The sequence below is a fragment of the Trachurus japonicus genome, chromosome 20 (genome assembly GCF_045865225.1).
Source record: "Trachurus japonicus isolate A0001 chromosome 20, Traja_1.0".
Taxonomy (NCBI): Eukaryota; Metazoa; Chordata; class Actinopteri; order Carangiformes; family Carangidae; genus Trachurus; species Trachurus japonicus.
The window spans coordinates 25497990-25512247 of NC_140926.1; the positions used below are offsets into that span (position 1 = coordinate 25497990).

At 43.3% G+C, this 14258-nt stretch overlaps 1 protein-coding gene across 1 annotated transcript in view; it reads right to left on the reverse strand.

The window, feature by feature from the left end:
* The window catches only part of LOC146967008 (piezo-type mechanosensitive ion channel component 2-like), a 98360-nt gene that overhangs the window by 46928 nt on the left and 37174 nt on the right, over positions 1–14258 (reverse strand). The window contains exons 10-20 of the mRNA XM_085762729.1: positions 14032–14146; positions 11877–12265; positions 7916–8021; positions 7572–7816; positions 5516–5664; positions 5188–5266; positions 4982–5076; positions 2224–2420; positions 1986–2143; positions 263–439; positions 77–190 (exon numbers count right to left, since the gene is read on the reverse strand). Of these exons, the coding sequence (XP_085618855.1) occupies positions 77–190; positions 263–439; positions 1986–2143; positions 2224–2420; positions 4982–5076; positions 5188–5266; positions 5516–5664; positions 7572–7816; positions 7916–8021; positions 11877–12265; positions 14032–14146 (1824 nt within the window). The remainder of the gene's footprint in view (positions 1–76; positions 191–262; positions 440–1985; positions 2144–2223; positions 2421–4981; positions 5077–5187; positions 5267–5515; positions 5665–7571; positions 7817–7915; positions 8022–11876; positions 12266–14031; positions 14147–14258) is intronic.

The window sequence follows — 14258 nt, forward strand, 5'->3', positions numbered from 1 at the left end:
TGAAAATTCACCCTGGGGACAGAAAAACTCCCTTAATTGAATAATCACCCATATACATATATTCATTGTTTCTCACCCGCAAGTAGTCCAGCAGCTTTCCATCTGACTTGTGAAGCCCCACCCACTGGGCGGGGTCGATGGGACCAGAGTACAAAACAGAGCGAGACAGGTCCACGCTGGAGTTACCTGGCTGCAGAGACACAGACAGGTCAGAGACAGACAGGCGCGCTGGCGGACATTAAGATGTTGTTGCTATGGTTACCATGGTGCAGTTGGCAGAGTATGTGACCGGCTGGATGACATTCAGCTGGTAGAGCATCTTACAGACGGTCACCACGCAGGTCCACACTGTACACACTCCTGACAGCAGAGGGCGCCATGGCCTGCAGGGCAGAGCCACGCCCACACACAGCACAAACAGCAGGTTAAACACACACACCTGCAGAGAGAGAGACAGGTAGAGAGAGAGAGAGAGGAAGAGAGAGAAAGGTCAGACAGTGTGACAGAAATATCAGACAGGTCAGACAGGAAGACAGTCAGTACGTTTACATGCAGAGCTTAATCGAGCTATGCTCAAAATTCGATTCGATTTTGGCATCAAGGCGGACTTCTGTCCTTGTCTCAATATACATGCAACTGAGAAAATCGAATAACTGACGAGGTCCGCCTCCTCATGGTGTCACCCGTTGTTTCAGCGGGTTAATACGCCCCCTGTCCTGTTGACTTCTCTGTCACCTCGTAAAAAACTGAATATAAACAACTTATAAGCTTAAAGCAGATATCAGTGGAATGTTTTTGTTAATATACGTAAGTCCTAAATAGTCCTATTTTCCGTCAGCAATCACTTACATGAAGTATTTCAGCCTAAACACGAGTCTCTCCGTCACTCTGCTCTGCTGTAACCCGAGGAGAAAATTTTCCTTGTGGGATACAAGTGTTATCCAATGAGGGGAGAGAACGGCATGAAGGGCTGTGTGTGCAGCCAAGGGATGCGCGTGAATGTGGTGACGTAGCACGAGGACCAATTGATGCCTGACAAGGGCGGGGGCTGCTAACTCATGGTGCGTTCAAGGAAACTCGTACTTTGTGTTTTTCCTTCCTGTGAAGTCGTACCAGTTCGATCTGGTACGAGTTCACGGGTCGGAAGTTACGAGTGGCCGTTATAGGGAACTTTCACAGACAACAGGACGGTAAAAACACGAGCTACGGGTTACCTGGAACGCTACCAAGTCGTAGTTGTGACTTGAAGCTGTAACTTACGGTTTCAAAAGCCTGCCTTGAACACAGCATTAGCCGAAACGGCCGTGCCACTGATATCCGCTTTAATAATAAATTCTCAACTGCAGTTCCTGACCAGATGCGTCAGTCTGGGACGGATTTGCGCTGAGAATAGGGTACGGGCTTCCTTTTTCCTCTGTCTCTCTCTCTCTCTCTTTTTTTTTTTTTTTTTTTTTTAAATAAAACACTCGCTGGTGGCGCTGTGTGAAATGCATTGAATTGGCGCTGACGTTGGTTTTTTTTCTTTACTTTGCTGGGTTCGGGCGGCTTCTCTGCTCCGCTTTGTGCCGTCTCTACTGTTGTGGAGCATGCGCACATGCATTGTCCAGCTTCAGTCCGACTAAGGTGTATACATGACGGAGAAAATCTAATTCCAATCGCATTATCTGGGTGTCTTAATCGGAGTTCTCCAACTCCGATTTCAGTCGGACTTAAGGTGTTTACATGCACTTCAGTTGTCCAGTTATAGTCGGATTAAGGCAATAATTGTTTTTTTTCAGTGAGACAGGCCAGACAGACGGTGAACCAGGTCATATAGTCAGTCAGACAGACAGAAAGATCATGAAACAGGTCAGACAGACAGTCATTCAGAGAGACAGGTCATATAGTAAAACACAGAGAGATGGGTCTAAGAGTTGACAGACAGAAAGTTAGAAAAAAAAGACCATCAGACAGAACACATCACCAGAGACGGCTCAGACTCTGACCTCCTTCACAGAAACCCAGATGATGTAGGAGTAAACAATCTTGATGATGTGTAGTTCCAGGAGCCACCAGAGAAGGCGCTGCATGCGCTGCAAGGAGAGCAGGAGGCGCAGGAACAACACAGAGAGACGGTCCACCACCAATCTCCAGGAAACCAGAGCTGAGGAGGAGACACCAGGAGTCTGCTGCCTGCTTCAAACTCAACCAACATGTCTCAGGTGTGATGTGCAACGGGCTTACCTGTTAGGTGGTCAGACAGGGTTTCCCCCTCAAACACAGGGCGGCACACTTCCTCCTCCTCCTCTTCCTCCTTCATCCACTTAGCTTCAGTGTCCTCCTCTTTTTCCCTGTGTCCCCCTCTCTTCTCCTCCTCCAGGAGGAGCTGACAGGTTCCGCTCACCGACAGGTCCACCAAGCTGCCGTCAGAGTGGACCAACCTGCAGGTGTTGAGGGATAAAACCCTTAAATAACTCTGACCTAGTTTACAGTACAGGTCTAGTAAAAGCAGAGGCCTGAGGACTAGTTGTAAATATCTGAGGACTTGTTGTAATGGTCTGAGGCCTTGTTGTAAAGGTCTGAGGACTAGTTGTTAAAGCCTGAGGACTAGTTGTAAAGGTCTGAGGACTAGTTGTTAAAGCCTGAGGACTAGTTGTAAAGGTCTGAGGATTTGTTGAAAAGGTCTAAGGACTAGTTGTAAAACTCTGAGGACTAGTTGTAAAGGTCTTAGGACTAGTTGTAAAGGTCTGAGGACTTGTTGTAAAGGTCGGAGGACTAGTTGTTAAAGCCTGAGGACTAGTTGTAAAGGTCTGAGGACTAGTTTTAAAGGTATTAGGACTAGTTGTAAAGGCCTGAGGACTAGTTGTAAATGTCTGAGAACTTGTTGTAAAGGTCTGAGGACTTGTTGAAAAGGCCCGAGGACTTGTTGCAAAGGTCTGAGGACTAGTTGTAAAGGCCTGAGGATTTGTTGTAAAGGTCTGAGGACTAGTTGTAAAGCTCTGAGGACTTGTTGCAAAGGTCTAAGGACTAGTTGTAAAGGTCTGAGGACTTGTTGTAAAGGCCTGAGGACTAGTTGTAAAGGTCTGAGGACTTGTTGTAAAAGCCTGAGGACTTGTTGTAAAAGCCTGAGGACTTGTAAAGGTCTGAGGACTTGTTGTAAAGGTCTGATGACTTGTTGTAAAGGTCTGAGGACTTGTTGTAAAGGCCTGAGGACTAGTTGTAAAGGTCTGGGGACTAGTTGTAAAGGCCTGAGGACTTGTTGTAAAGGTCTGATGACTTGTTGTAAAGGTCTGAGGACTTGTTGTAAAGGTCTGAGGACTTGTTGTAAAGGTCTGAGGACTAGTTGTAAAGCTCTGAGGACTTGTTGTAAAGGTCTGAGGACTAGTTGTAAAGCTCTGAGGACTTGTTGTAAAGGTCTGAGGACTAGTTGTAAAGGTCTGAGAACTTGTTGAAAAGGCCAGAGGACTAGTTGTAAAGGTCTGAGGACTAGTTGTAAAGGTCTGAGGACTTGTTGTAAAGGTCTGAGGACTTGTTGTAAAGGTCTGAGGACTTGTTGTAAAGGCCTGAGAAATATTTGTAAAGGTCTGAGGACTAGTTGTAAAGGCCTGAGGACTTGTTGTAAAGGTCTGAGGACTTGTTGTAAAGGTCTGAGGACTATTTGTAAAGGTCTGAGGACTAGTTGTAAAGGCCTGAGGACTAGTTGTAAAGGTCTGAGGACTAGTTGTAAAGGCCTGAGGACTTGTTGTAAAGGCCTGAGGACTTGTTGTAAAGGTCTGAGGACTAGTTGTAAAGGTCTCAAGACTACCTGAAGCAAAAGCCTTGGAACTACTTATAAAGGTGCAGAGGATTTGGGGCTTCTAGTTGTACAGGTCTGATGTGGATGTTGAGGTCTGCTGACTTGTAAAGGTCTGGAGACTACTTGTAGCAGAGGTTAGGAATTGGTAGTAGTCTTCCAAGAAAGTGCTGCAAAGGTCTGGGACTAAGTGTAAAGACCTGTCTGACTACCTGACTAGTGGAGTAGGTCTGAGGAGTAGTTGCAATGGGCTTGGGAATAATTCACAGATCTAAACACTAGTTTTGTAGAAATTACATTTATTTACACCAATGATATAGGGATTAGTCATAGATGTCTGGGAATAGTTGCGTTGATTGGCCTTGTTGCAGAGGTCTGAAAAGGGTCTAGGGACTAGTTGTGAAGGTCTGAAGACTAGTTCAGATATTGGAGGCCTATATTACCTGGGGGTATCAGTGAGTCTTGCCAAATCATATAAAGAATATACTAACAATGTTGCTTACAATTAATCCCAGGATTAACTGACCCAGTTGATAATCGGCATTGTACTACAGATAGTCAATATTCAGTTTAAGCCTGGTTTGGTTGAAGGGTTATTTTGGTGTAAGTGCCTCCTACAGGTCAGTCAGGGTACTACGTCAGATCGCATTTGATCACGCGAGATTTCTGGCTTGGGGGACGAGACTCTAGCGTGTCATAAGACAAATCTTTATGTGTGTGGTGCTGTATTGAGAATATCAGAGCACACCACACACAATACGATCAAAACTTATGAGATTTAGAAAATCTTTATGTGAGTACCAGGCTTTACCCAGATAACTAAAATGTATCCTGTGTATGTTGCTATGTAATACAGGTCTCTAGTTGCAAAGGTCTGGGAACTAGTTATAAAGTTCTGGGAATGACATGCAGCAGAGGACTGGGGAATAGTTGTATTGGTCCAGGAAATATCTGCAGAGATCTAGGACTAATTGTACTGGTCTTGGGGACATCTAAAGGGGTTTGAGGACTAGATGTAGAGGTCTGTGGAATTGTAGCACATTCCCGGGAGTAGTTGCAGAGGTCCAAGGACTAGTGGTTCAGGTTTGGGAATTTTTTTTGTTTAGTTTTGGGAACTAGTTGTAAAGATTTGAGGATTACTTCTCCAACCTTCTGAGAACTTTGAACAGACAGTTCAGGATATCTGAGAAGGAAGTAAATGCCTGTTACCTGGTGATGGTGCTGTTGTGTGTGTCCACCACAGTCTTCAGGTCAGTCAGCTGCAGGAATGGCTCATGGAAGTAATGCAGGTGAACAATACACACCTGCAGAGCAAAGACATGATCTGTTACTGCAGCAATAACCAATACCTATCTGTTTAGTTCATGAGAAACTCTATGACAAGATGTGTTCTGTAGGACTGTGTGAGTATGCACCAGTAAAAACGCAGCAGGAATGAAGATTCTGGTGAAGAGAACAGGAACCGAGAACTTCTCCAAACCAACATCCTCCAACCTGGACACACAGAGACAAAGACATACTGAATTGAAAATAAGTCCAGTTGCCTTCAACTCTAGCATGTATTGTGCATCTGTGGAATGAGCAGCACAGCTAAATGAAGAAAAAACAACACATATTGGCCATTTTTACACTTCTGTAGCATGTGAAAAAGGATTGCTTGAAATAACATTTCCAAACCTTTTTTGAGGAGTGTATTACTGTATCAGTGTGTACAGTGTGTAGCTGATGTGTAACAGAGCGTACCTGTGTCTGCTGAGTCCAGTGTAATAACTCCAGGTGTGGAGGGATGAGGGGAATTGGAAGGTGTAGACCAGGATCAAAACCAACATGGAGTAAACCACCACAGCCACCCAGAAACTCCTGAGCATGGTACGCCAACGCTCATAGTTCAACTATGGTGGAGACAGAGACAGACAGGTAGTCAGTGAGACAAGCATATAGAGACAGACAGACAGACAGACAGACAGGTGGTACCAAACCAAACCAAAAAGCAGCCCCACCCCCTTCTATAATTCTAACACAGGATTGGACGATCAACCCTGGTTGCAAACCAAGTCAACTGTAGTTCATGTTTCAGGTACCGGTACATGCAGTTTAGATATAAGGAGTAAATATAAGGACCTCTTCCTGGTCCGTCCAAATCTCGCGTGATTCGCAGTAACCGCACTGACGCATGCTGACGCCGGCGCAAATCACGCGAGATTTGGACGGACCAGGAAGAGGAGCTTCGAGAAGCTTCCGCTACAAACAAGCTTAAAATATAGACTTATTTAATTTTTTTCGGGACAATTACGCAATTTGGGGCTTCAGCACAAGACGGACATTACATACGAGCATCATGGAGGTATTTGGATGTTTTTTTGTGTGTGTTTTTTTACGAAGAGCTCCGGTGTCCCTTTGCAACCGTTATATGGACATGCACTGCTATGCCGAGACCCCCTGTAACTCAGAGAAGCCACGGAGGAATCTGAAACTTCTTCCAGCCCTTAGTCAACATGAGGGTGAGTAGATAATGAGCGAAATATCATTCTAGGGTGAACTATCCCTTTAAGTAGTGAAGTGGCGCTACTGCGGCAGGAATGAAACAAAGAAACAAACAAAAGGCTTATATTTAGTTTATATTTTTATATTTATATTTAGGCTATATTTAGTAGAGTCAGCAGTGGATGCAGCTCTTCGGTTGTTATCAGAGAGACCCTCTCTCACGTGTGCCATCATAAATATCATCATATTATCACATATGAAAAAAAACAGTGTGTAGTGTGAACACTTACAGTAAGTGCACTGTTGCAGCCCGCAATTAGGAAAAAAAAAATCATATCGGCAGCTGTATGCCCCCCCCCCCCCCCCCCCCAAAAAAAAAGAGAAAAAAAAAACAACTGATATGAATTAAGTGTCTACTGTATAATGTTTTTTAAGAGACTGCAATGATTTGTCAATTATTATTATTAATATATATGATTATTAAAAACATCATAAGAGATAAGAAAATAATTCTTATTCAAATCATATAATGTCATACAACTGCAGAACAAAAGAAAACGCTATAATTGGTTATTATTGCAGAAGTCTCAGCACCTAAAAGTGCGTAAGTATACTCCTGACTGTTCGTAGATTTTGTTCTTAAGAACAGTTCGTGAATGAGGCCCAATCTACTTCCAGGAAAAATCAAAAAAATGTTTGGGGAAAGAGAGGGAGGGTACAACCCAAGAGGGAGAGGGAAGTTAAAGCAACCTTTTGCTCGTACCACGTTGAAAAGTATGTGCATATCTGTCTGTGGAGTGAAACTTTGGAATAGCTTACCAGAAGATATTAAAGATAGTAAAAATGTTGCCCATTTAAAAACAATGTTTAAAAATAATATTTTTGAAAAGTACAAAATTGAAAATGTTGAGAGCAACAAAGGGAAATCATCAACTTAATTTTGCAACAAACATGACGTTTTCTTGTTTGTTTCTGACAGTTTTTTAGCGTATGTTATGTTTTTGAGTTGTGAAAGTTTGTGGATATAGGATGGTCGGTGAGGGACGTACTGTGTAGGTACAGTATGTGTGTGTGTGTGTATGCATGCACCATTCCGATCAGACTGCTTATGGTTTTTATAATGAAATGAGAAACGAGGGTGCGACAGCTATAAGCTTTGCTTCAGCCGTAACCCTTTTCGACCAGCTATATAGTACTTGATACTACCTTGAATTTATTTTTTGTAGAAATTTTGATGCTGTGATCGAAATAAAACATTCATTCATTCATTCATTCATTCATTCATTCATTCATTCATTCATACATGCAGTGTTACCTGGTAGAGGGCGACGCAGCAGAGGAACATGACCATGTAGATGACTTTGTAAAGGACGATTTTCCCCTCGAAACTAACAAAGAAGAACATGGTTCCACAGACGTAGATCCAGTATTTCACAAACATCCTGGTTACCACAGCAACCATAGCCTCCATCTGAACCCCTCCTCCGCTCAGCAGCAGGACTTCTTCATACGACACCTCCTCCTTTTTCTTGGACAGACCCTCGTCTGTTCCCTGACTCTCTGCAGGGCGGGAAAAAGAGTCAGACAGAGAGGTAACCATGAGAGACGGGCTGCTCCATCAGATCAACAGCTGATCAGTCAGACAGACCGGTGTCTAACCTTCCATGTTGATGATGATGGTGGACAGTTGTGTGTCTGCCTGTCTGTCTTTCTTCTCAGTCACTGCCTGACGCAGCAGGAGCCAGAAGGTCAAAAGACACAACAACTGCAACAAAATCACATTAAATGTCATCAGAAAGAGCATCTGACAACCAGATTAAACAGATTTTATTCTGTATTAGTTCATCAGAGTAACAATAGTAGTTTGACAGTAACAGTTGTACTAGCGGTAGTGTGGCAGTAGTAGAAGTAGTAGTAATAAACTTAAACTCTAGTTGGAAAAGTGTTTTAGAACACACAAACAAAATCAAAGAATGCAACAACAGGTAGCACATGTGTGATAAAAAGACAACAACATAAAATGAGCTAAACGAGCATTCAATAAAACTGAGTGAAAGATACAAACCTGAAGCTGTACAAAAGTGCATTTCTAAAAATATGTTTTTAAAAGCCAATATACAATATGCAAAAGAGAGCAATAAGAATAGTGAACAATGCAGGTTATTATGATCACACCAATGCAATGTTCATAAAATCACAGATACTGAAATTTTGGGATCTAGTAGAGTTCAAAACCTCACAAATTCTGTATAAAGCACATCATAAATTACTTCCTGGCCATATACAAAAAAACTTTAGTGTTAGAGAAGGGGGATACGATCTAAGAGGGAGATGGAATTTTAAACAACCAATTGTTCACACCACTCTGAAAAGCATGTGTGTATCTGTCTGTGGGGTGAAGCTGTGGAACAAGTTACCTGATGAGATCAAAAAAAAGTAAAAATCTGGTGCAATTTAAAAAATAAGTTAAAGATTGTGGGGAATGATTTATGGGACAAATGTTAAATGTCTATTTTGCTTGGTATTTGCTGAGTACATGTAGGTGTGTGTATGTGTGTGTAGATGGCATGTATGCTTGTTTGTTTAAGTATAGATACTGTATATACATATATTTGCATGTATGGTGTAAAGGTTAGGGCATCTATAAGCTTGTAGCTTCAGCCCTGACCCTTTCGATCAGCCATGCAGCCCTGCTTTTAGAGGGATGTGTTACTGTTTTTTGTTTTTTTTTGTGGTTCTATTTTTTTTTTTTGATGTGCTGCAGATCAAAATAAACTCAACTCAACTCAAAAGGGATTTAAAAGAGGACAAAGAGCTTACTCTGATGTCCTCAGGTACCTTTTTCAGAAAGTAAGGGCTTTAACAGAAAGAGTTTACAGATCTTAGTCCCCCTTGGTCTTCAGCAGGACAGTTAAATGGCTAGTAGACCTTTGGCTGAAGACCTCAGGTTGTGACCGGGTTCATATGGTGACACGACCCATGTGTTTCTGCACAGAGGCATGCTGGGACAGCCGACTGGGGAGATTTTCCACAATGAACAGCCCTTTTTGGCTTTCTGTTCCTTGACCTGATGATCAAGGAACGACTACTACTGATTCTACTAAGGTCTCCGACACTAAAGCACCGAGCACGGCTGGAGAGACAACCAACAGATGCAGAGTTTCTGGGTCAGGCAGCAGCATCTTTTACAACCTGATGGTGAGGTTGGTAAGTACAGGGGCTGGTGGAGATCACGTTACATACATCTGTCTCTGGTAAGCACACGCTTTTCCATGGTTTATTAACAGCCAATGTTGTTGGCAACCAGCTAGCTAAAAACAAACAGGCAGGCAATCCCTACTTAAGGAGCAGAGCCTTGAACCTGTGACGGTTCAAAACATACACTCTGTGAAAGCAGAAGGGATAGACAGCTGGAATTTTGCGGGAACAGCTTCTGACAGTCAAGTTGCCAACATTTTTCATTTCTTTATTTATTGAATTGGGACAGTGCACATTCATCAACACTGACGCATTAAGCATCAGTGTAAATGTGCCGGACTTAGCACAACTGCTAAATTTCTGCCGCACAGTCACACTAGAAGTAGAGATAGTTGTAACAGTATCAGACGGAGTTGCAGTGATGGTAGTAGTAGTACAATAAGAAGCGTCCGTGAAGGTTCTCAGTCATTGTAGTTGTTAAGTGTTGTGTTGAAAGTTGAAGGCAACTGGACTGCTTGATGTTTCACCTCTCATCCAAAAGGCTTCTTCACTTCTAAACACCAGTGTGTGAAACTCAGGTATTTACCTCCACCGACACATGGTACAACATAGAAGAGCCAACTCAGCAGGACAGGACTCAGCAGTACACCTACACCTCAAGGAGAAAGGACACTTGTCCGAGGATACCAATGTCCACATTTTGGACAGGGAGGACAGATGGTTGGTTTAAGAGAGGATTGAAGGAAGTCATCTGTCCACTTGGAAAAACTTTCCTCAAACAGAGGTGGTGGTTTAAGACGCAATCTGTCAGCTACATACAGTACAATGCTGTCTGGACCCTCCTCAGAAAACTTAAAGCGATAGTTCAACATTTTGGCAAATTCGTCTATCACCATAATCCCTATAATCATAGGGGTATGGTTCATTACAGGGGTGTATACGTATGTATTCGTCCCGTGCCGTCACGGTACGGGGTCACGTTTCGGTGCACACAGTCACATGACGAATACATCTGAATGAATATTAAAAAAAAAAAAAAGTCAAGTCCTTACTCCAATGCTTCATTTATGTCACCGTGTGGCTTCTCATTGAAAACACAACGGCGACGACTCGCAAGTCGTGACCATAGACTGTGTAAAGCAGCACTGGTCGACCAGACAAAGACCGTCGGCGCTATTACACAGATGCGCGCTGCGTCGCTAGAAACGTATCAAACACGTTAGCGCATGTTCACCCCCCCTCCCACCCACATGTCAATCACTGGTGAAGGAAAAAGACAACTTCTGTGCAACAACTTCTCCCGCTGCTTTTAAGCCTCTTGACATGAACACAGACACAAAAAACATCACCAAAGCACCTGGCATCTAGTCTAAATTAACTGTGTAAACCAACATTGATATTAGTTTTTTGTTTTTTTTATAATAGTTGCCAGTTGTCAAGTGCAAGTTCTTTCCTCTAGAATTAATGAATGGCATTATAAAACTCCTAATGCACTTGTTTTATTTCATATTGTCTCTTTTTTTTTTACTTTTATAACACAAGACAGATTTTAGTTTTACATTCAATAGTGTCTGTTGTACCGAAACCCATACTGAACCATGACCCCCCCAACCGAGGTACGTACCGAACCGTGACTTGTGTGTACAGTTACACCCCTATTCATTACCTTTAATTATCGGTGCATGTTGTTTTGAGATTTATTCACGAGGTAGAGACGAGAGCTGCTCAGCTAACACAATGGAGGTGAACGGTACAGGTCCCCTGTCCCTAATCAAACTTGTCAAATACACAATCCAACAACTCCACAATGCTCTGGTGGACAAGTTGTGACCTGCACATTCATCACACTATGAGATAATCATGTATAATTATGTAACATTACGACACATGAAGCAAATAGCGTGACAAATGTGCAGGTCTCAACTTCTCCACATCTTCATGGCAACTGGTGAATTTGCCAAAATGTTGAACTATCCCTTTAAGTTTTCTGAGGAGGGTCCCAAGACAGCATTGTATGTAGCTGATAGATGGCGTCTTAAACCACCACCTCTGTTCAAGGAAGGGATTTCCAATTGGACATGGATGGCTCCTTCCCTCCTCTCTCCAACCACCTGTCCTCCCTGTCCAAAGTGTGGACATCGGTGTCCTTGAACACTAGAGGTAAATACCTGAGTTTCCCACACTGGTCTTGAAGAAGCTGAAGAAGGCTTTTGGATAAGAGGCGAAACGTCTTCAAGAACTTCAAGAAGTCCAGTTGCCTTCAACTTTTAGTGCTTAACGACTACAATAAGAAGCATTAACAGTTGCGGTGCACATAGCACAGGAAATAGTAACAGTAGGAGTAGTAGTGGTACAATAGTTGTAAGATTAGCAGTAGTATTGACAACAGTAGCAGTAATAGTAGTGGGAGTAGTGGTGGTACCTTGGAGGCGAGCTCTCTGCAGGGATCATCTTTTCTGGGGAACAGTCCAGGGACTTCCTCTACTGAGGGGAAACTGTAGACGTATTGCAGGATGACCAGCAGGTTACCATAGGCAACCAGCCAGCGTGACGACATCAGCGTGTACCGTCGGCGCTCTCGCATCATCCAGAGGACACAGGACCACAGCAGCAGGACGCACGTGAGCCAGGACACGTATGTGATGGACCAGGCCATCATGGCCATCAGAGCGCAGATGTAACTCTGTTTGAGGAGGAAGCTGAAGGCCAGAGAGGCAGCGCTGAGCCCCCCCTCCTCCCCCCTCACCCCCTCCTCCTCCTCCTCCTCCTCTTCCCATCCATCTCCTTCAAAAACACAGGTCTCCAACGTGTCTACAGCATCACACACACACACAGAAGAACAGCATCACACACAAGATCACAAGGTTAAAGGGATAGTTCCACATTTTGGCAAAGTGGCCCATTGCCATAATCGCTATAGTCATAGCAGTAGGTTACCTTTATTTGTTGGTGCAAGCTATTTTTAGAACGGCGGAGCAGAGCCGCCAGCTGCTCAGAGCTACGCTACGGAGGCTCATGGGATTTCTTGGTTTCTCTCATCAAACTCATCAAATACACAATCCAACAACTCCAAAACCACTGTTGGACAAGTTGACTGACAAAGTATGAATCCAGGTCCAGGTTGTGAGTCTGATCTTGGTCTCTAGTCTCAAGACAATTTTATTCTTTATTCTTAATAACGGAATGTTACGAGACAGAGTTGTTTTAGAGGTAAATTCATGCAAAACCGATGCGCGTTGCCTTCAGGGACAGTTTTTCATCAAGCAGTCTCTGTATTTCCCTCTAATACAACTCTGTCTGGTAACGTTGTGTTATTATCTCATAGCGTGGTGAATGGGCAGGTCACAACTTGTCCACCAGAGCGTTTTGGAGTTGTTGGATTCTGTATTTGATGAGTTTGATGAGGGAAACCAAGAAATCCCATTAGCCTCCGTAGCGTAGCTCTGAGCAGCTCACGGCTCTGCTCCGCCGTTCTAAAAATAGCTTGCACCGACAAATAAAGGTAACGAACCTACTGCTATGACTATAGTGATTATGGCAATGGGCCACTTTGCCAAAATGTTGAACTATCCCTTTAAGACCGGAGATCCATCAGTTCTCCAACACACCCTCCAGGGTCTGTTGACATTTACTCAAACAACAGGCCACACTGAGGAATCAGCAGCTGGAGTGAGGTAGGGGGAAGACATTGATGACATCATACATTTGTCAATCATCCCCATGTTTTTGACTTGACTTTGGCTTTTTGAATACAGCTCAGCTTAGTTTTAGCTAAGAAACGTTAATTGTACCTCAGTTTTCATGCCACAGTACTGACAGGTTGCTAAGTCTGCTTTGTTTTCTCTGGACTTTATCCTATTTGTCCCTTATTCTATAATGATACCACCCACCCTATCTACCCTCATTTGTTTTGATGCCATCAGGAAGGAGGCTCAGGGTTCCCTTAGCTAAAAGCAGGGTACAAGAAGTCACCTCTGCCATCTGCAGTGGACATCCTGAAGAAGAGCTATTTAAATGATCTCTGAGCCAATGAAACTGCTGCTGTTGTTTCCATGTATGATAATGTATTGTTGTATTTCATGTGTTTAGTTGTTTTTGTGCTGGTTGCATCCAGTTGTTGTTGTCTGCTGACTGAAGTTACCAAAGGCAAATTTCCACTGTGTTTTAAACCATTGGACAATAAAGTCTTCTTAACTTATCTTATCTCATCTTATCTTTCCCATAAAGAAACAGATCCAGCTTCAGTTCACTTGTACCTGTCTGTGCCTCATTGTACTGGACTGTACTTAGCTGTAACTCACTACCTGTCTGTACCAAACTATATCTGACTTTAACCGTTTTTACTTGACTCTACTAACTCTCCATTCCTGTCTGTACCTGTCTGTACTTGACGTACCTATGTCCCTCACTGTCCCTCACTGTCCCTGCCTCCAGAGGAACCACCACCTCAAACACAGAAAGGTGACATTTATACGTGGCGATCAACTCACTGTTAAAGCAAGACTCAGTGACAATCATTACCATTTCTATTTCAATGTTGGCCTTTCACTCTGCTGGGATTCAAACCACCGACTCACCTGATTGGCTGAGAGAATAGTGTGGTGTGGAGGAAGCATCCAATCCCAGGGCAGTGCTTTGTGTGGGCGGGGCAAATGAGTCAGACGGGCTCTCATTGGTTGATGACAGCAGTACCTAGTGAACAGACACATTTTCTGTGATTACAGCTGATTAAAGACACAATCAGACAAAACCTGGAGCAACAGCAAAGAGATTTACAAAAATCAGACTTTTTATTAAGTGAAAA